The sequence below is a fragment of the Schistocerca cancellata genome, chromosome 5 (assembly GCF_023864275.1).
Source record: "Schistocerca cancellata isolate TAMUIC-IGC-003103 chromosome 5, iqSchCanc2.1, whole genome shotgun sequence".
Classification (NCBI taxonomy): domain Eukaryota; kingdom Metazoa; phylum Arthropoda; class Insecta; order Orthoptera; family Acrididae; genus Schistocerca; species Schistocerca cancellata.
The window spans coordinates 407,802,457-407,826,626 of NC_064630.1; the positions used below are offsets into that span (position 1 = coordinate 407,802,457).

At 39.7% G+C, this 24,170-nt stretch overlaps 1 protein-coding gene across 6 annotated transcripts in view; it reads right to left on the reverse strand.

Moving 5' to 3' along the window:
• Positions 1 to 24,170, reverse strand: part of LOC126187317 (TGF-beta receptor type-1) — a 168,199-nt gene that overhangs the window by 121,524 nt on the left and 22,505 nt on the right. For all 6 annotated transcript variants that reach the window (XM_049928322.1, XM_049928321.1, XM_049928324.1 and 3 more), the window contains exon 2: positions 20,337 to 20,454. In XM_049928322.1, the coding sequence (XP_049784279.1) occupies positions 20,337 to 20,454 (118 nt within the window). The remainder of the gene's footprint in view (positions 1 to 20,336; positions 20,455 to 24,170) is intronic.

Genomic DNA, 24,170 nt, shown 5'->3' on the forward strand with positions numbered 1-24,170 from the left:
AAGTTCCTATTAGCAACCATCTCTTCTCACAGGTATGAAAAAATTCGGAACGTAGAGTTGGCCATATTGAAAAACATCCCAAACAGTCTCGCCAGTCGGATTTTCGTAGTACATTGAAATGCTGTCACATTCGAAGATGAACAATGCGGCATTTGTATTTACTTCATTGGGTAAAGTATGAAAATGCAGTGGTCGAAACTCGGGGCGGAGAAAAAAAAGCTCGTCTTCCACCTTTTTTTTATTTATTTACTGACGCAGAGATTTTGGCGCCAGTATTTATCTTTGTGCCTGCAAAGCATGCATGTGTAGCGCTACATATATTCGACGGCAGAAGTTAGTTGTGGCGGCACCTACCAACATTTTTCAGAACTTCCGCTTACTTTGCACTCGATTCTAAGCCGCAGACGGTTTTTTGGATTACAAAAACCGGAAAAAAAAGTGCGGCTTAGATTCGAGTAAATACGGTAGTTTATTGACTAGGAACAGCAGAGTGCTTGCAACATTTCCTCGGGGAAAACCACACATTAGTTCTGTTTTATTTGATGTCTTTCCACCAAAGGCCAGGAACAGTGACCCTTTTGACAGAAAATCTCCAATACATTCGCGCATCTGAGATGATACTCCTTAGGGAAGCAATCTGATTAGAAGCTGCTTTTGAGGAACAGTGTCAAAAGCTTTCTGGAATTTTAGAAATATGGAATCAATTTGAAATCACCTATTGATAGCAGTCATTACTTCATCAGAACAGAGAGCTAGCTGTGGTTGCACAAAAATGATATTTTCTATGGTTGTGTTGACTATGGATCAATAGATCATTTTTCTTCAATGTAATTTGTAATATTCAAACACAGTTTATTTTCCAAAATTCTACCGCAAAATGATGTTAGTGATATGGGTCTGTAATTCAGCAGAGTACTACTATTTCCTTTCTTGAGTATTGTTCTGTCTTGAAAACAGCACGGTGTGCGCCTGTCAAAATACTCGCAGTTGTCGGTGACATCACCCTGTTGCTATTCCATAAGTTATTTGAACCTTGTGTACGCCGGGAGAAAATTAGGTCTTACCTCTAAATTACCTATGTTGGCAACAGTTCTCATTTCAAATTCTGGAATATTTACTTTGTCTTCTTTGGTGAAGAAATTTCAGAAAACTGTATTTAGTAGCTCTGCTTTAGTGGCACTGTCTTCGGTAATGTTACCATTGGTATCATGCAGTGAAGGCATGTTTTTTTGTTGTTTTATTGTTGCTTCAGGGCACACAGCAGCTGAAGTCATAAGCACCCATGTCATAAATTAAAATGGTCAATTACCGAATGAAATTGAAGTTGATAATACTCAGAGCCTAATCCACCAAGTAGGGAGATAGCCAAAAACGATCACTTCCCCTTTGAGGATGTTGCTCAAATGGTTGAAAATTAAATCTTCTTCACCATATTAGCATGAACAATAAAAAGTAAAATGCCATCTACAGCCCATGCTGTATCTGCTAAAATATCTGATAATTCAGATGGCAAATGTACTTTAAAACATAAAGTTCAGATAACTGATAATAAACTTCTGCTTGAAATCATGCAGTGCTGTTGGATAATTTATAGAGAACTGCAAAGTTACCTTTCCTCAGATGAGTGGTTTTAATTTACTATTTATTCTGCAACCATTTATCTCAATGTCTGTCATTTTTGGCAAATGTGAAATAAAGACAGGACCTATCACAATCTTCAATAGTGAACAATTTCAGAAAACTGAATTCAGTATTTCAATCATCTCTGTCTCATACTTCAAAGATCAGTGAATGACTGTGTAGATCATTTTGATCCATTTACCAACTTTACTTATGAACAAAATTTCTTTGAAGTTTTCATCAATTTTTTAGACAAAATTGTACTAAATGCTCAGCTCTTTGCTTCCTTTATGATAATTTTGGGCTTGTCCTGCTTTTGCTGGTCATAAGGCTTTTATTTTGCTAAGCTCTATCTCCTTTCACAGTAACTCCCTAATAGAGCAACTAAACCATGGTGCATCCTTCCTATCCCACACACTCATGCTCAGCACATTCTGGAGGGCTCAAATGAGTACAAATCCCCACTCCTACCCAAGGTTGCACCTGGTACCTCCAGGACTGGAGTCAAGTGCTCTATTTACTAGACCACTACAGCCACACCGGATAATAATCAAAAGAAATACTACTAGTCAGATTTTGGATGTGTTGACCTGCCAACAAATAAAAGCAACATTTGTGTACTACTAGCCAGATTTTGGGTGTGTTGACCTGCCAACAAATAAAAGCAACATTTGTGTACTACTAGTCAGATTTTGGATGTATTGGCCTGGCAACAAATACAAGCAACATTTGTGCAACAATCTGAAGGACAGTCACATTCAGTAATCACTCACAACTAAATGTCTTTTTGTAACTGAAATGCTATATTTTAATGTTCAGGCACAGTTTGACGATTATTTCAAAAGCCTTCTACAGTAGATTTTTATGGAATAATAAACAGTTTGGTTTTTACACACATTATACATTTGAAAGTATGTGACCTAATTTTTACATAAATAACACGTAAATCTCTCTTTTTTCTCTAATAATTCTCGCATTTACTCCCATGTGGCAGGCCGTAAGGTAAGAGACACGCTTCCATTTTACTTTAAAAAATCTTTACATATTCACATCCAAATTTTCAGTTTTATTGTTTTTCCACGATTTGCTCATGCGTACTAGATGGAATGACACACTTCACTAATGATCTGGCAACAACTATTACAGATTATTATCATGACAACTGCAATTGTTTCTCCTGGAAGAACTGTTTGTTTACTTGGAGAGAAAAAGCAAATAAGAACAAACAATTGGTTGGCAACACATCTATACATGCAGAATACTACAGGCACTTAGTTAACTAATGGTTCTTCCAGGAAAAAGTCACACAGTTCTCCTGTTATCAATCTGAAGTAACTGTCACATCATTAGTGAAGTGCTTCATGTCATTTAGCATACAAAAAGTGTGGAGAAATAAAAAAATTAAAATTCTGATTTCAACAAGAGGCAAACTTTCTTAAATGAAATGGGAGAGTATATCTTAATCTAAGAACACAAGAAAGGAGATACAGACAGACTGATACATCATTCCACCAGTATCATTTGAGCATTATATGGGAGGCAAAAGTTCAAAGAAGGGCATCACATTTTGAATTATCGTGAACTATGGGAGAGTGTCACTGAAATGATACAGGATTTGGGCTGAACATCATTAAAAGGAAGGTGATTTTTATTGTGATGGAATATTCTCACAAAATTTCAATCACCAACTCTCCTCCGAATGCAAAAATATTTTTTTGATACTAACCTGCACAGGGAGAAAAGATCACCACAATAAAATAAGGGAAATCAGAGCTCATACAGAAAGATATAGGTGTTTATTCTTTCCACACACTATACGCGATTGGAATAATAGAGGATTGTGAAGGTGATTCGATGAACCCTGTCAGGCACTTAAATGTGATTTGCAGAGTATCGATGTAGATGTAGAAAGTGACATAGATTGAATATGGATTGTGGTAAGAAATGGGCACTTGAAATCCAAAATTCAAAGAGCTAACATCTATTGCTTTTCATACTGTGGCTTGCTTCAACTTTTGCTCCTGTAAGAATGTGATCCTTACGATCCTCCAAGCCCACAGGACATACCACTTCTGAACTGAAACTACCGTATTTACTCGAATCTAAGCTGCACTCGAATCTAAGCCGCACCTGAAAAATGAGACTCGAAATAAGGAAAAAAAAAAATTCCCGAATCTAAGCCGCACTGGAAATTTGAGACTCGAAATTCAAGGGGAGAGTAAAGTTTTAGACCGCACCTCCAAATCGAAACAAAGTTGGTCCATTGTAATATGAGACACAATTTAGGTCGAATGAATGACGATACAGCTACAGTAGTTTGGTTCGAGTCAAGCTTAGCAGTTAAAGCTTTACCAGGTAGCCATTGCTATGCGTCAGGCACTCCGTCCGTGTTTATACGGGTACCCTTCCTTTTTCAGGTGCTTCGTCTGGTTTGAATTGATTGCTTATTTTTCTCTGATCTGATAAGTGCCGTTCTCTTTGTTAAAGGTGCTTGCGTCACTCTAAGCTGAAAATGCATTACTGTACTGTGTCACGCATTGTTTGTCGCATTCTGATAGTGCGTGTTTACGGCCTGTCGCCGCTCGCGGCATGGCTTGCTTTTGTGCGCGCTACTGCCGCTTACAATTCAAAAAAAAAGAGAGAGAAATCATCTCACTAGCGAAACAATGGCAAGAGACTGCTATTTGTTGTTACTTACACTGCTGCTGTCTTTGATAATGATCAACAAGAACCAAATAATAGACTGCGTATGATAGAACATGTTCTGAACGAGAGTTAGGCGAAAATGTTTCTCCGTTTGAAAATCTTCTTTAGTACATCAAATTCTGCACAGAAATTAGAGTCATCTTAGAATTAAAAATCTAGTCAGTTGTCGTGCTTCATTTCTGACTGTATCACTATTAGGCATAAGAATAATACGAATATAAACATGACACAATACGTATATTCTTCCGCGTTTGCTGTTGTCTCACTCTAGTTTCGTAGTTTATTAGGCAGGCAGGATTTAAATGAGATAGCAGCAAACACGAAAGAATACATGACAAAATGTTGATATTCGTATTATTCTTATGGTGAAGAGAATACTGCATGTGATCAAGATTTCATCAGGTTCCTATTAGCAACCATCTCTTCTCACAGGTAGGAAAAAATTCAGAAAGTAGAGTTGGCCATATTGACAAACATCCCAAACAGTCTTGCATGTCGGATTTTCGTAGTACATTGAAATTCTGCTACATTCGAAGATGAACAATACGGAATTTGTATTTACTTCGTTGGATAATGTATGAAAATGCAGTGGTCGAAACTCGGGGCGGAGAAAAAAGGCTCGTCTTCCACCTTTTTTTAAAAATTTATTTACTGACGCGGAGGTTTTGGCGCCAGTATTTATCTTTGTGCCTACAAAACATGCCTGTGTAGCGCTACTTTTATTCGACGGCAGAAGTTAGTTGTGGCGGCACCTACCAACATTTTTCAGAACTTCCACTTGCTTTGCACTCGATTCTAAGCCGCAGGCGGATTTTTGGATTACGAAAACCGCAAAAAAAGTGCGGCTTAGATTCAAGTAAATACGGTATCACAAATATCTCATGGCCAGAATTAGGTACAGCTTGGCTTACTTGCTGTCAAGGGGAAAGATACTTTAAAATCCTATCCAGCTGTACTGGCACCACTGTTCATTTGATTACCTACTTTTGTATGTATTCCATCTGAGCTGTGATATTTTTGCTATTTTATACCTTTACTTTGTGCATCTGTATTTTCTTTTCTTTGAGATATTTGATTTTAACAGTTCAGATATGTATTGTTGTTTCATGATTTGCAACTTTCCTGCATCTTAGGAATAACTTCTTTTGCCCATGATAATAAAACCTGTAAGAAACTAATATTTCTTGGTGGCCAGGACATTCTGTCATTACATCTGTCTGAGTTGCCAGAAAGAGCTTACCTCTTTGAGGTGTTTCATCTAAATGACACTGTAAATGCAGCTGACCCCTCTCAAGGGCACAGGAAGTTACGATGCGCTATTCTTGAGAGCAGTTGTCGATAGAATATCAATCAATCATTTCTGTTGAGTTGTCTGCTTTACATTCTGTATGGCTCAAGTAAGCACAATGTTGAAAGCAGGTGTTTGTATCATGTGAAATGAACAATGGGTTTTGAACCCAAGAAGTGTCTTACATTACCTTCATAGCATATGTTCCAATGCCTGGTCCTCTAACTGTCAATTTAATGAGTACATTGGAATACCAGCACACAGGCAACTGGGCTATAGCAATACGAAGAAATAAACATTTCAGTGCTTTGACATGAACAACCTTGATTACACAGAACTTTTGAGTCTTCACTACCTATTCATGTATGTTCTAACTTCAGTATAAAGCACAAAGCATGCTTTTATTGACAACATAAGAAAGGTGTACTTCTGGCAAATGTTCAGTAACAGTTACTTCTTTATGATGCATTTGGACGGTAGGTGCAATAAAGATGACACTGAAATTGTGTGCACATTTCACTCCTCGCAACCACTTCAGCTGCCCTGTGGTTTTTGTACATTTAGTAGAGTGACATCTTTCCAAACTGAAAATACATTCTTTTCATGACGAATAACCAAAAAGATTAGCCTACAGCAAGAAGTTTGTTTCCAGTTTCAATTACTAATTAAACTACTTGAATTCATCTTTTGGATCTGCAGCTCGTCTTCTTTCCATGTTCTCAGTTAAAATTATTGGATATAGTTTCCACTTTTTATGCAAACATGCTGTTTTTTCTTGTTACTCTAACATGTTTCAGCACATCTATGCCATCATCAGTGGCTTTTGTTTTACTGAAAACTGTAAGAAGTTAACACATTTAAGGTTGTAACTGATCTAACAAAGTGGACACCATAAAGATGGTCCTGCAAAACCATATAATGTAAAATCACGGCAAGAACAAAAATGAACAATAACTGCCTTTAGACCTCACTTTGTTAGATCTGTTACAACCGAAAATATGGGCACTTTTTAAAGTTTTCAATAAAACAAAACCTACTGATGACAGTACAGAGCTGCTGAAACATGTTTGGGTAACAAGAAAAAACAGTGTGTTTGCATAAAAGGTGGAACCTATATCCAACAAACTACTTGCAGCTAGTTCCTTATGAAGAATAGCCACCAGATTGTTTTATAAACACTGTTTTATAAACACTAAGTTAATACTCACTAAAGAAACACAAGCCAATGGGCACACTGAAATTTAACTTAATCACTGGGTTTTAGTGAGTTCAAATGAATAGCTAAGAAAGTAACAGTCCATCCAAAGTAACTACACACATTCGAAGTGAGGTATCTCGAGTCTTCAGCTGTATATCTGCAACTTTGTTTCTCAACTAGTTTCACTTATTACCAGCATCATCACTGGAGGCAAGAAGTAAAATAAAATGATTAATATATGTAGTATACATAGTCAAATAAAAATATAAATATTGTATGTATGAATAGAGTATCATCTACAGTACTTATAGAGCTGTACAATGAGAAATCAAAATGACGTTATCATCAAACAGAGCATGATCATATGTTCTGTATAAATAAATGTCACAATGAAGTGGATACAAACAATAAAACAGACTTCAGCACAATTCATACAGGTTGTGTCATGAATAGATGATAAGAAACAGGTATATATTTCCAGCCCAATGAATGGAATAATGGGAGCTCATCGCAAACCAGTAACCCTCATATCAGGCAAAAGGTTGGCAGCAGTTATAGATAACATCACTTGTTAGGATTATGTAAATAGGTTTTGCCTGATTGCTGTATATTTCTTGGGACTTCACCTATGTTCACTTCTGATTACTGTTAGAGGAGCACTTTTGCATTACTAACAGTGCATAATGTATATGCAACAGTTGTATTACTAAAGCAAAAATATGATTGTAATGTTCTCTTGAACAGGACCAGAGTCTCACTCCATTACGTCACAATGCTATTCATAAAAAATGACGTAGGAAGTTGTTACTACTTATAATGCTTATTTTCTTTTTAATTACAAATTACTGCTTTATATTTTGATAATAAGGATTTGGTATTAGATATCACCAATATTAGGCTAAGAACTGTTTGGATGCCACTTTTGTTGTTATCTCTAACTGCTGTCAACCTTTGACCTTATAACAGAGCTGCTGGTCTGTGATGATACATGCTCCTTTGCTTTGGATATTCTTTCATTATGTCTCCCGCCTTTGGTGTTATACTGACAATGTATGCCAGTTTGCTATCTTGCATTCATGACATAACCTGTATGAATAATGCTGAAATGAGTTTTATTGTTTGTATGCACTTCATAGTGACAGCTATTTATATACAGCATATGATTATGCTCTAGTTGATGTTAATGTCATTTTAATTTTTCACTGTGTAGTTCTGTAAGTACTGTAGATGATTATCTTCATATACACAATATTTATATTTTTTATTTGACTGTGTGTACTACATATATTTTTCATTTCATTTTACTTCTAGTCCCTCCACTAAAGATGCTTGAAATAAGGGAAACTGGTTGAGAAATAAAGTTGCACTTGTATGGAGTAAGGCTCAAAATGCTGTACTTAAAATACCTGATGACTGTAAGCAATTGCCTTTATGAAGTTCTTTTAACTCCACACACCTTAGATAAACCTATGACAAATGGGATGTAATTAAGTGCTCCAAACATTGTACACTGCTGAGAATTTCATCTCAAATGTCATTCAGCTCCTTGAGCATACTGTGGACCATGAAACTGAGATTTTATTTTATAGAAGTTTCCACTTTTCTCTCAACCACAAAATTTTCTGTTTTGTACTATGCTCTGCTATCACAGCCATCAGTGTTCACTGAATAACAACCATAGTTCACAATTCTAAGAATTCATAGCACGGACCCATCCTGAAGCTCAGAACCCTCAGGTTCTCAAAATTCAAACTCAACCTCAACCAAAACTGATCTCCCTGAGACATATGCCATGATGCTAGCCAGAGGTCATTGGAATCTTTAAAGACACAGTCAGGTTTATTTCACTCAGCATCCTATAATGTATCAAGTGGACTAATAAATTACTTCTGCAGACATTCAGATCCATCTTACATGCACTGGATTCAAGAGTTAAAGCTGCTACTACCAATTCACCACAGTCGTTGCTCAGTTTCTTAACGGAAGAAACATGAGAACTCAGTTTTGCACCACATTTCATCTCAGCAGTGAAGGGCAGGTTGTTGCTTTGAGGATACAGCTCTACTATTAGTAAATCTGCCCATATTTACATGGGACATTGTTCAGAAGTTTAGGTTTGACCTGAGTGAAAATATTTTCAAGGCAACATAAATTCATTAACCCCTACAGAAAATAATTCCACAGTGCTAAAGCAGAACAGCACACAGAACATTGCATTTCTTATTGCAAATGAATGCTCAAAAAATTTTAAAGTGTCACATTTCAATATGAAAATACAACTGTTACAGTAGACAAACCTTAGGTTAAAGTTGTGATGCTCTTGGAAAGACAAAAAATAAGAAGTGGGTATTCACACAATGTGTTCATCTTTTACAGTTCTGGGATACCAGTCTGTCCAGAAGAGAATCATGGCTTTCTACCTTTTTACCAATATAAAGGAAGTACTGAAATTATGGCACTTGAGAAGGAAAGAAAAAGAAGTGTCACTGGAAGTGGTATGTGCTGTTTGGTGACTGACCTCATTCCTAGCTCTAATGCAATGCAGTTAAAATTTTATTTCATGCTAAAAATTTGTGACCCTCTAGTGCAAGAATTGCAGTACACTGTTAGGAAAACAAGCAGAATGGTGTCTGACCTTCACTCCAGAGCAAAGTCTGCAAAAGCTGTCTTGTTTTTATGTTGTCATTAATGTGGTAGCCCAGTGGTGAGATACTCAACTATGGGTATATAGGTATGAGATTCAAACCCGGTCAGTCATACGACTTTAAATGAAACTTAATTGTTTCACCTCTGACAATGTTTGTTAAAATGTGCAAAATGCCAAACTGCATCATGGTTGAGTCAAGGGTACAATGCTTCCAACAGGACCATACCTAATAAAGATCTGTGGTGTTCAAATAAACCTTCGGGTCAGTGACAAATTTAATTTTTCCTAGTACATGTTAAGCCAAGTATTTTTCAACTCATCTCTTATATAGGTAAGACATTTATTTCAAAGAGACTTTATCTATAAGAATACATTATCAAAGAGGGAAATTAAAAGGACAAGAGCTTCAGCACAAAGAAATAAGCCTAAATCTGCATTTTGGATACCTCAAGACATGAACACAGAAATAATTGGTTGAAACCTTCCTGATAAATATGTTGGTGGTTTGTAAGACAGCATTAATAAGATTCTATGCAAAATTTTGTCATATGTTTCTTGAAAATTTCCCTGCCTTCATGAAAGGTTGATAGTTAGGAAATACCTTATCAGTATCACAGAAGCTACATAGGACAAACAGTTCATACTGTACAAAAATAGTGGACTGAACACCAGCGACACACCTGCCTTCTCCTGCCTTCTAAAAGCCAATAAATCTGCAGTGCCTGTAATATTGTATTACCACTGGCCATTCCAGGGATTATGGGAAGTCATGATGCTGATCACAGCCTCATCCTATTGAGATTCAGTGGTCATGAGAGATTTGGTAATACAAGTATGGTATCTCGAATACCGAAACTGCAAAAGAAAATTGTCCAATACATGTGTGCTGCACAGCAAACAGAGTCTTTTTGCCCCATAATTTTGGAAACTACAAATCCTAACTGTTCCCTCCATATACATTTATGACATCATAATCTTCCCGCACAACAGACAAAAACTGTTCGAGGAGAATAATTTTAATCATAAATATGACACAAGAAATAAAAACAATTTTATGTTACCCACACAACAGTAAAATTACATGCACGGACTCCACAGTATATGGGGATGACAATATATAACATGTTAATGGGCAAAAACAAATTTCATATGAAGCCAGAGATTTTAAAAATGAGGCTACAGCAGATTCTGTGGGAGAAAAACTACTATTCAATAGAAGAATTCATAGAGGATGAAATGATAATTTAAGCAAGGGGTAATTAATTATTAGATTTTATTGTATGTGTACATAACAAAATTGTATTATGATTATGATGCTGTTTTTTAACATCAACTGTTCTTTGTTTATGGTGAAATTTTACAACAAGTTGACGTGTCTCTTGTACTTGAATCAAATGATTTAGATTATGGCCATTATGAGACAAATGAACCACAATTCATAATTAGTAAGCAACCTGCTCAAATGAGATGAGAGTTCCCAGATTGAAAAATCATGGAAACCACTCATTTCACATCTGCACTCTCAGAGGAATTACTATCATAAGTCTTTGCTGCCTCACATACCAACACATGCCATCCATTTTACAAATTAGCCATATAATTCATAAGCACTGCCAATTTCCTGACTTGGGATCTACTATGTTTTATTCTTAGCCACACAAAGTTTTATTTATGGCTGACACCCTTGTTACTAGAAGTCTCATCTGACACATGTATTTATTATGCAGTATTGTGTCAAATAATTATAGTTCTGTCACCGACTAGCTTACAGATGGCTATAAATTTATCAGTTGAAATATAAGAAGAAGAAATAATACTGCTCCAGATGCACACCCAAATGACGATGGGTTAAAATTTTGTCAAGCTATATGTTGCAATAATGATATGAAATACTGGAATATCATAAGTAACTGCTTTATGCATGGACAGTAACTAATGATATCTTCAATGAAAAACTGGATCAGCCTGATTCATCTAGCAATAAAAGTCTGAATTGTCAAGTACAGAACAATACTTTAAAGAACACACAGATAATGTAGAGAAGGCAACTTTGGTAATACTGCACACTCACAAGCAGTTAGGACACATATATAGGAAACAAATGACTGGCTGTTTGTCACAAACAGAGCCTCCAGGCCACTCTGACCTCCTCCAGGTGTTGATCTACATTCTGTACAAGGGGAATACTCCACTACAGTTAAGGAACAGAAATAGTGACAGTCACAAGGAATATTTTAAATTTTGCCAAGAACAAGGCTAACATACTTAGTTCAAAACCACACACTCGCATGCCACTATAAAAACAGGGCATGGTTGATGGAACCATCCTAGCTTTCACATCCTCTTATCACATAATATCACCAAAGCTTTTAGAACATAACTTCATCTTTAGCCATAGCTTTGACTATCTACCATGCCCTGAGATGAGAGAGATCCAACCAATCTTCATCATCCAAAGTAAAATTCTATCATCCACCAACAAATGCAATATTCTAGTCAATCCCTATTACTGTCCTGCACCTCATCCAACATCACATGGGTCAAGTCCTTGTGGACAACCAAGGTGCAAGGCCTGTCCTGTAGACACACTGACCATCTGCTAGCACAGTCCAATCACAGGCATTTCCTGTCCAACATAAGGTAGGGCCAAATGTGCAAGCAGCCACGTCATCTATCAATTGTACTGCAATCTCAAACACATATTTGCTGAAGATGCTGCACATCCCAACACCAATGACTTTAATAATTATTTCAGATCCAGTACTGTTTGGACCCTCTTCCTAACCCCCCCCCCCCCTTTTCCTTTTGCCCAGTGCCAGTTCCTCTGAATTATAGAAGTGTGGATTGTTCCTTCAGCAACTCCTCTGCTCTGGCAAACACCCCAGCCTAAAACTCCAATAGCCCTCTTCTCATTCCCTTGCCCTTAAAAAATTAAACTGGTCTGCTCTCAAAGATTCATTTGAATACCACAATGTTTTACTTGGAATGGTCATATTGCAGGGTGTTGAACAGATTTATCTAGACTATAGGAGGCACATACAGTGTAACATGGGGGTTCCAAACAAAGGTGTGGCATGGAATTATTCAAATTAACAAATTATTGCCAGAGGGGAAAGAAATCATAAGAAGCAAAACAAAAATCTTAAGACTATCTAGGAATTGAACCCAAAACCCCTGGATTTGCAATTTGGCACCTAACTTTCTCGCAATTACCGTAGTGGATTCCCCCCCCCCCCCCAATATTTATTTCAATACTATTAACCACTCACATCGTCAGTGCCACTGAAGGTCCAGAGGTGAACATGTTTGGGTATCTCTGTTGTTTTGTCTGCCTTAGTGTGAACATAAACTGCAAAAGGAACAACTGCTTGAGTGCTACTCAAGTCTCTATGCTGTTACATATTTTTAAAAGCTACACATCAACCACTAACAATTGGAAAGGGCAGATTGCTACTTACCACATACAGGAGACGATGAGTTGCGGGCAGGCATAATGTAAAAGAATGCTAGATTTATTCCACCATACGACAAACTTCTTCATCACACATAGAAAAAACATACACTTTCACAGAAGCCCAACACACACTGGCTGCCGTCATCTATCGGCACTAATTCACATAGATTTTATTTCGTTATTATTCACTATAGACCCTGCTTAATCTGGTTCCATCTTTTTTCACTGTATTTCATGCATTTCACCTGGCTGTGTTTTTTGTGATAATCTCACATACTTCATATAATTGTATGTATTTATAGGCTTTTCTGTCCTTCACTAAGGATCCTCAAAAGAAAATTTGCCCTATTCCTAGCCAGAAACCAAACCCATATACTGTTCTTCCATTGTTGGCTACCTCCATTGCCGCCTAGATCGTGGAATCCCTCAACTGACTTGACCATCAAGTTACCCATCTCCAGCTGCAATCCCTACTTCCACAATTACTGCTCTCTGTGCAAATTCAATCAGTCCATGGCCTTCACCAACACAGTCCTGCAAAACTACATATATCAGATCCACACCTCCTTGCACCACTTTTGTTGTATCTGTAAAATCCTCCTACTCTGTAACCCTAAATTCCTGCATCACATCTCCCAGACTGAAACCCTTTCCCTTCAGGAACTAGAGCAGAAAGCACAACACCACCTCAAAAATTGTTCAATCTATTCTCCTCAAACTTCCGCCTTGGACTACTGCTGTACACCACACTACACGAGCCTCCATCAAACCTCCATCACATCCCTTCACAGCTGCTAGACATACTACATTTAACACACACCCCAAATATTACTGCCACTACCCTACAGAACCCAGAGCCTAAACAGACCTGCAACACAGTCAAGAGCCTATCCCCAAAAAGCCTCAGTACCACAGAAGTATTTGTCCTTTCCAAAGACCTTATCTTTTGCCCAACTCTCAAATTCAGTCATGCTGGTCATGTTAAAGATCTTATCTCTTTCTCCCTATCCCTACAGTGGAAACACTTTTTGCCACAAACTCAACCAATTAGACTCACTCCAAAACCTATACTGAATCCTGCATGACTCAATTTACTCTTCCATCTAACCATGATTCACCCACACCTCCTGTTAACATTCCAGAATTTACTAACGTAAGATCTCATCTCACCGTTATTCCTCAAATCCTTCAACATGGAAACCGCCCTCACATAGGCAAAAAGCAACGCTACCCATCACCTGAAAATTGATCCCAACGTCATAATTCTACCTGTCGACAAAGGCTCCATCATTGTGGTTGTAAACCACTGGGATGCTGGAGGAGGCCAGCTGTCAGATTTGTCCATCTTCAAGGCCCTACCACAGTGACCTCATTCCAGAAATCCAGTAGGATCTAGGGTCCTCAAGGCCTTAGATCCATCCCAGAATCTCTTCCCTGGGTATGTGTCTCTCCTCACTCCACCACTCCATCCACTCCTACCTACTACTCAATTCCTAAAATACATACAGCTAACCACCTAGGAAACTCCTTTATATGGCTGGTTATTGTACCCGCACAGAGGAAATTTCTGCCCTTGCAGACCAACACCTCCAGCCCGTAACCCAACTCCTCATATAAAAGACATCAACCATTTCACTTAGAAATTCTCCACAGTTCCTATTCCTTTACCACTCAGTGCCCTGCTTGTCACTGTTGATGCCACCTTCCTCTACACTAGCAACAACATGCCCATAGCTTTGTCACTGCTGAACACTACCATTTCCAATACTCAAACCAACTCCAAACTTACAACTTCCTTCCTGGTCACCGTGATCAACTATATCCTCATCCACGATTACTTCTCCTTTGAAGCCATCACCTACAAACAAATCCGTGATACAGCAATGGGCCCCTGCATGGTACCATAATATGGCAACCTACTCACGAGCCATTTACCAAAATCCTTCCTTATCTCTCAGAATCCCAAATCCACTTGGTTCAGATTCACTGATGAAATCTTCATAATCTGGACTGAGGGTGAGAACAACCAATCCATATTCCTCCAGAAGCTTAACACATCCTCCCTCACTTGCTTCACCTGGTACCTGGTCCTCCTCAATCCAACAAGCCATCTTCCTCGATGTTGACCTTCACATCAAAGATAGCTACATTAGTACCATATCAAACCTAACAGCCACCAACACAATATCCACTTCTACAGCTACCACCCAGTCCACACCAAAGTCTCTTCCATACAGCCCAGCCACATGAATCAGATTCTCCACCAGGGTTTCTACCACCTAATTACCTGTCATTGCAGCCTGAAAGGTGAAATATCCTCTCCACCACCCCCCTTACCCCGCCCCCTCCTGCAACCTACATAATATCCTTTTCTGTCCATATTCCATCCCTTATCCCAGTCCCTTGCCTCATGGGCCATTCCCTGCCATACACCTTCAAGGTATGTTGTGGCATATGACTGGTGCCTTGCGATCCAGTCACTTGCCACACAACAATGTGCTGTGGGTCACAGCTCTGTCAAGATGCCTGCAAGTCAGTGCAGCTCAGCTCATCTGTGTCAACTGTTGCAGTACTGAGAGTGCAACATTCACAGCATACAGCTGTCACTAACTTGTATCTGCAAGCCAGAAAACACAAGACTACTACCTGGTATTCAACTGCTAGGTGGCTTTTATAAGACACTGCTCAACAGCTCCCCAGCCAGTGTATGACGCAGCCTCAACATCAATGTTCTATTTGAAGTGCTGCTAGTATATTCCTTCAAGAGCAGTGCATGTAATCAGAATCTTGGACATCGGCAGTGCAGCCTGCACCAACTGTGCCAAAGGCAGATTTTTCTCAGTTGTGACAGACTGAGTGCTCAACTTGCACCCTCAAGGACTGTATCAACATTTGTGACATTCTTTCAGCAGATCAGGATGATCTTTTATGTTGCCTTCCCTGTTTCTTATGTTGTTGTGTACTTTCTCTGTAGTAATAAAGTTATACTGTCCTTGGCTACCTGGGCACCTTTCTCTTCTTGTGCTTGTGACACTACAATGAGATAGTACACCTCGGTTCCTGTTTCCTTTGGATTGCATTTGCTTGTGTGCACCTAACGTTGCATGCTTCTATGTCTTTCCTTGCTTGTTTTGCCTTGTCTTCATCTTCTGCTAATGCCGCTTACTTCCTTCATTCCGGCGTCTTTCTGCCTGCTTCATTTTCCCAAGCTGTACACTTCTATTGTCACTGTTGGATCCTCCCAAGTGTTTTTATTGCTGGTCTTGCTTGCCTATTTTCCCAAGGCTCCTTTCATGGCAGGACTTTCACTTCTGCAGCTTCAGCAGATAGAGAATCAACACTGCTGCATTTTACCTGGATACCACTCACTTGATGCAGCACTTTTCAAAGGCTATGAATGGGGCAGTTTTGCTTCTTCATTACACTCAGCACTTCCTGTGCACCTCAGAGCCTCTTCAACCGCACCTCGTCCATCCCAATGCCCCCTGTAAAGGACTCAATGCTACTGCCTCCATTTTCTCCTGATTTATAGAGATGCCTTGGATTCTTGACCCATGTTCCTTGCTGCACTGGATCGCCTCCTTACAGTCTCTGCTCTTCGCGATGTTTCTCTTCTGGGCACGCCCAACCACCATACCTCTAGCCCCTTTGCCTCTCGCTCACTCACTTCTTGCACTGCCTCCTCTGTCATCAATCCAGCACATTCCAATCTGGTGCCACCAGCTCCAGTGCCAGCAACTACAGCAGCTCCTGCTCCGGCACCACCACCAGCCCCTGCAACACGATTGTCCTTCTTGATGATAACCTTGTATGTCTCTTGTTCTTCCAGGTCTGCTCCTTGCCTTGTCCAGTGGCTACCCTCCACTGGCAGTGCCTGATGTTAATTGTGGAAACTGACAGAAGCCTGTGGCCATGGCTGGCCTTCCTTCTGCAGGCGGCTCACTACTCTGGGTTCCTGCCACCTCAGGCAACAGGTCATACAATGATCTCCCAGACCATTTTCCATGCTATGTCATGGCCACCATTGGTTCGAGTGCCAGTCTCCCATCAGCCACCAGCATCATGATGCCTTCCTCCTGGCCAGTCTGTGTCAGTCCGGTGCCTGCCGTGACCTATTCAGGTGTCTCCGGCACTCTTGCCACCAGCAATAGTGCTTCCTTGGGTTTGAGCAATACCAGTTCCCACCATGCCTCCAGCCACTCATCTCTAGTCCGCACTCTGCTGGCCCCCTTGCCTCTGGCCCATACTCAGACTGGCCCATTTGTTGATGTCCCATTTGCCGTTCTCCAACTTCAGCCTCTCACTGGCGTTTCCTTCGTCACTGGCTCCTGCCCTGACTCCTGTTTGCCAGCATCTTCTTGGTCCAATGATGGCCTCTCTCCATCTTCTGCCACCCCCGATGTCCCCTTCTTTTCTCCTCCTGCTGTGTGACCCTTCATTTCATCATCCTTCCTGCGTGTTACTGGCCTTTAGCCTACATCTCCAGGGCACTAATTCCTTTCCCAGATGTCATCTCTGCTGAGTGAGATACACAAGTGCACCAGCGCGCTTGCCCTCATGCACGCACGCGCGCGCACATACGCACACGCACACACACGCACACACGCACGCGCGCACACACACACACACACACACACACACACACACACACACACACACACTGGAATTTTTTTCCCAATAGGCATTTTCATTGCACCCTGTGTGCTTCATCTCGACCCACCCCACTCTGTGCTGCTGCACCCTAGTTGTGGGCCCTGGACATTTCTGACCATGATCATCTCCTACATCTTCCATGGCCTTCTTCTCTCCACAGAGTTCCAGTCTCTTCCCTTTGGGGAATCCCTTCTGAGCCTTCAGCTGGCCTTCTTAAGTGCTTCTATTCTCTGGTCCACTTGTTCCAGATGGCTTCACCACTTCCTCCTTCAGAAAATGAGTCCCATAACTTCAGCTGTTGCCTGCACCACAGCTACCACATGCAAGGGAGATGGCTCTGCTGTCTTTTCCAAAGGGAAGAGAAATATGACATACAGCTGGTGCCTTGTGATCCAACCATACAACAGAGTGCTTGCAGGCTGCCGCCTTGTCTAGACACCTGCAAGTCGATGCAGCTCAACTTTCCTGCACCAGCCATTGCAGAACAGAGGACGCCACATTCACTGGATATAGCCATCACTAGCTCACATCAGCGAGCCACAAGACACACGATTACTCCATGATATTTCTCTGCCAGCTGGCCTTTATATGGCTCTGCCCAGCAGCTCACCAATCAATGTAAGTCCCAGCCTCAACACCAATGTTGTGCTTCAAAAGAGCCATGAGTATATTCCTCCAAGTTCAATGTTTGTTATCTGGACATCACCAGTGTGGCCTACAATAACTGTGCCTACAGCAGCGTTTCTTGGTCATGAAAGACTAAGTGCTCAACTTGCACCTTCAATGATTGTATTGGTTTAGTGACATTCTTTCTGCAGATTAGGAACCTGTTTCTATTGCTTTTGTTATTGTGTAATTTCTCTGTGGTAATAAAGTTCTATTGTTCTTGGCTACCTGGGCACCTTTTCTCTGCTTGTGTGTGCATCACCATTCACTCTCCCACTACCACATACTCCAATCTCATCACAGACACCTCTTATCCCATTCGAAAGATAGGGCCACCTGTAAAAGTAGCTATGTGGGCATGACAAATTAACAATCCATCTCGCCCTCACCTGGCCTCAACCTTCAGTAATTTCTGTCCTCCACCTGCCTACCACCTTCCCTGCCTTGACTATGCATGCCCCCTAGCGTGTCAGCACACGTACATAGTCCTTCACATGTCTCTAGTATGCTCCTCTCTGCTTTGGGCATCTCCCCCTCCCCCAGCACAGCATACTGATGCTGCCCCTAGCAGCCCTACCTTATATGTCCTTGCACCTCCCATGGTGCCACACTAACAACATCCCCCGCCCCTTTCCTGCTATCATTTCCTCTTCCCCACCCAACACCTCTTCTATATTCCCACTACCTACCCCAGCAACGGTTGCTGCTTACCACTCAGGCAATTGCAGTTGGGTATTATACCGGGAGACGACAGAGACCAACTGTGTGTGAGTTAGTTCATGTGTATGTGTGTGTTTTTTCTATGTCTGATGAAGAACTTGGTCCAAAATCTGAATATTTCTTGCATTATGTTTCATTGTGCCTGTCTCAACTAATGCCTCTTCTATGGGGTATCCTTTCTGATTGTTGTTATTCCATATCAATCGCCTGCAGATAGTGCTTTCTTTTGTTTATTATTTTATACTTTACATCACAATGAAAATGATAAGACATATTACAGAAAAATTGTACTAGCAACTGTTCTTCCTGTATACAACATAATGACACAGAACCTACATATAATACATAAATTAGTGATAAGGAAAATGAGAGAAATGAGACAGAGCAGCTCAGTATCAAAAAACACACAATGATAACTGTTTATTAATGATGCTGCTTAAAATTATTAATATCTTCCGCCCTTTCAGTTTTCCTTTATTTAACATACAGCAGCATACAAGATAAATTTGCAACAAATATATTTAAAAAATACAAATGAGAGGGTGGATCAAAATGTAGTTCCTCCTGTGTCAAGAAAATTTTAATAATTAACATATAACAGTGGAATTAGTACAGATTGTAGCCTAATCTGTCCTCTACACAACAGCAGCTTTCAATATAGTCAGCACGCATTTACACACAATAGCACCATTGTTGAAGATAGGCATCAAAATCTGTTTATAAAAATTCATGGTTTTGCTTCTTACCCCAAAATTTTAAAACTGTTTTAACCTCATTAAAGTCACTGAATCCATAACCACATTGACTTTTACAGGCCCAAATCATAGCTGTAGGGTGCACGAGGCACCGCTGTTAAAAATGATGTGTAGGGGCACACATTATCGTGATAATGCTTGATGGCATGAATGTCATTTATTGCCTTCACTATTGACTGTAAACTCTTAATGTGTGTGTCTCCTTGAATCACTTCATCAGTACGCCTGCATTTGCCACCTGTGACAAATGTCGGCCAGTCACTGTACAGTTTATGTACAATGTACATTCCTCCAATATCAAACTTCTTCATCCAATGCTGCACATTCCTGATATCCACTACAGTGTCCACATACACTTTTTTCAAGGGTGAAGTTAAAAAAGCTTTAAAATCATAGATCAAGAAGTAAACCCTGAATTTTCCCAAATTGGTTTTGTTGCCTCGGTTCAGTGATGGCACAAATGTCTACAAATGCATTGTAACTATGTTAAATGGTAGTGTTGCATAGAGGGCAGTTCAGGCTATGATCTGTACTACTTCCATTGTTGTGTGATATACTGCCCTATATTAAACAACTGAGTTTCTTAATAACTTGTGAATAAGTGAAATGCATTAAACTTTTGTTCATACCTGTACTGTAATTCCGTGGACCCTGTATTTTTATCCATGAAGATAGACGTAAAGCAGTAGCCATCTGTTACACATTTGTAGTCAGTCTCAAGACAAATGTCACAATAGCATTCGAGCCCTTAAACAGATATTGAGATGTGTCACAAAATCTGTACACAATGTCTAGCAAACAGCACAGTTCTGTTGAACTGTTAACTAACAGTTGTAAATATATACTATTTAAAGATACTTAAAACATGTAATAAATGCAAAATAAAAGAAACAGCATTTTTGCCCCAACAGAGCTCATTGGGAAATGCAGTTGGGTTAAATGTTACACAGGATTATTTGAATATGGCAAATAACATGTTTGTTACATTTGGGATCATTATGATATTAATTATTTACACTTGTAACAATGTTGAAAGAATCCCTAGGAATGCATCTGTAATAAAAGGAATGAATTAATTCACAAATATTAGCTAACTAAAAAGATTGACGAGACAGTCATTTAAAGGAAAGTCACAAAGCAGAGGACAACATAGATACAAACAAATGTATATAAAGTTGAACCACATTCAAATCAAAAACAGCCCATAAGCTCTAGTATCAGACAGCATTTAAGCGCAGCTGGAATAATTCACTGAATACTGCTTTCATTCACATCATAACACAGCTTCTTCTCATAAATTTTTCCACTGCACCATGTTTACAGTTCTATACCACAGGTACCCAGGTAAGATAAGTGGCCTAAGTCATAAATGGATTCGATTCACAGGCACTGAATCATAATATTACTGGGGCCTGTCTTGGTTAAAAGCCAACCTCCTTTTAATAGTGTACAATGAACATACGTGGACAGACATTAATTACCTGTAGTGGTGTAACTAGGGTATGGCAGTCAGTGCACATGCACAGGGTGCCCTTCCTGTGAGGTGCAATTTTGTGACAGGAGGAAAAAAATGAAGAAGGATAAAAGCAGATTCACAAATGTTCACTGAATATCTTCGAATCTATGGATAAAAGCATGGTAAGTCACTGGTCACTGGCCAAAGCGTCTGTTGTCAACAACAGAACAAGAAGAAGGAAATCTGTCTGATCTCCCACACACAGAGTAGCCACACGCAGCAGTGACACCGGCAATGTCACAAAATGTGGGCACTCTTATTCAAAGCGATGGATTAATAACAATCAAGCAATTCAGAGCTCAACTTGACATCTCTATTGATAGTACCGACACACTTGTCCATCAGTTAGGGTATTCAAAAATTTGCAATTGCTGGTTTTCTCAAAGCCTATCTGAAGAGTATAAAGAAGAAAAGAAGGGACATGGTGTGCAAACTGCTTGCTAGTTTGAGGCTGATAGTGACAAATTCTTGTCAAACACTGTTGTACATGATGAAACATAGATTCAACATTTTGAGACCAAAACGAAACAGCAGTCCATGAAGTGGCATCACGTCTCCTTGAAAGTAGTGCTACAAAACAACCACCTCAGGTGGTGAAGTCAAGCCCACAATCTTCTTCAACACCCTTTTTCATAGGCAAATGAACAATTCTGAAGTCTATTGTGAGATGCTTAGGAAATTGAAGAAACAATTACAGCATGTCCGTGGCCACAAAAATGTGGATGCACTTCTCCTTCACTTCAACAATGCAAAGCCACAAACAAGTCTGCACACCCAAGAGGATATCACAAAATGTTGGTGCACTGTTCTTCCTCATCCACCCTACAGTTCGGATTTCGCATCTTCTGACTTTAATCTCTTTGACCCACTGAAGCATAGGCTCTGCAGGGAGCTCTTCAGCAACAATTGGGGAAGTTACTGGTGCAGCAAAAACTTCGTTGAAATGCAGAATAATAGAGTAGTACAATTGTGGCATATGGGGGCCCACATTAAGGTGGTGAAGGCCATAGAACTCAATGGAAATAACATTGAAAAATAGGGTTTCCCAGTCACATAAACAGGAGCAAGTTGCACCAAGGTTCAGAATCCATGTTAAACAGTAGGTCCCCTATAACTGGCTGGGTTAGTCAGTTCAAAGGTCAGAGGAAGGCACCAGCATACCACCACCAACCCACTGTAGTGTTCAGAACAATCTAACAACTGCTTCAGTCAACTGGGGAACAATATGGTGCATTTAAATCACAAATAAAACCATCTTGCTTTTGGAAAAAAATATGTGTTGCATTATTTATTGAATGACCAGTATATGAAAGGAAATCGTGGTACAATTCAGAATAGATTGTGCTGAATAACAAAACCTCTCCCTCCCTGATACAGAGGTGCTTGTTTCTTGTTTTAAGGTACTAGGTAGAGTCACTTTCAATATGCCAAAAGAGGCATCATAACAAAAGCATAAAGAGTAATTTTTTCCTTCCCTTTTTCATGGATTTGCACTGATTGACAATGAACCAATAAAACAGGAATCACATTATTGTTACATGCAAACTATTCTGAGTGGTGTGTTGTTCCATATTTTGAATTGTATCATCTGAAAGAGAATTACTGAAATGAGATTCTTTTAGTTCATTGTAAAGTGAAAATTATTGAAATGAGTTAACTGTAAAGTTGTGTTGATCTCAGTAAGGGAATACGCAAGAGACACATCTAGGATTATGTAGCCACTAGCACACAGTGTTATTACAACAGAAGGAGCCTGATACTGGAAAATCTGGTCGCAAAAACATTATTGTTACATCTTGTTGCTGCACACTCGGCAGTTAAATGTTAAAGGCATTTTGTACATCCATGACTTGATAGTGTGGTTTTAACCTGACCAAGTGTGTTATCATCATTCCTTATGCAGGGTGGAAAGGGAGAACATGTCACCAACAGCTATCATTTTTGGAGTGGTACATCTACATCTACATCTACATCTACATGATTACTCTGCAATTCACATTTAAGTGTTTGGCAGAGGGTTCATTGAACCACAATCATACTATATCCCTACCATTCCACTCCCGAACAGCGCGCGGGAAAAACGAACATCTAAGCCTTTCTGTTCGAGCACTTGTGAAGTCATTTTTTAGGTGAGTAAATTGTTTCTTCTTTATACATGGTTTTATAGAGCAAATACATGTGTTCATGTTGTGCCATTCAGTAGCACGGTAACAAAAATGCCAGACTACCATTACATAGGTTATGGTTTCGATACCCAGTTGGTCCCATGATTTAGTCATGTACTTTCTTCCTTTGCCACCTCTAGGTATATCAAAAATTCCTATTATCACCATGGTTCAAATTCCACATTCAACTGTAGAACACCCCCCCCCCCCCCCCTCCCCTGAATAACTTGTGAATATTTTATGTGCATATTTTGCACACATACACACCTCAACAAAAGTTTGGAATACCGTACATTTTACTGTAATGGCTTCTTATTGTACAACCCCTGAGATTTGTACAATATCTTATTAACAAAATAAACATAATTCTTTCTGAAAACAAGAATGGTTTGGTTAGTTACAAAAAATCATTTTGAAACAAAGCAGGCTCTCTCCCAAGAGAACATTTTGAAACCAATTAGACTGGAATTCTTTCACTGGTGATTATTAATCTTTAGTAGCGAGTAAGTCCTCCCCACACATGGATGAGTTCTTCCACTCTGTGAGGCATGCTCTGGATGAGACCATCAAGTTTATCTTGGGGTGTAGGGTCCCACTCCTCAATGGCAGCTTCATTGAGGTCCTCAAGATTGTCAGGTGGATTTGGACACTGTGCAATGGCCACCTTCAACAGGTGCCACACATGCTCAATTGCATTCACATCTGCGGACTGTGCTGGACAACGCATTCAGTTGATGTTGCTTCTTTGACGATACCAACACACTGCTACAGTACAGTGCGGT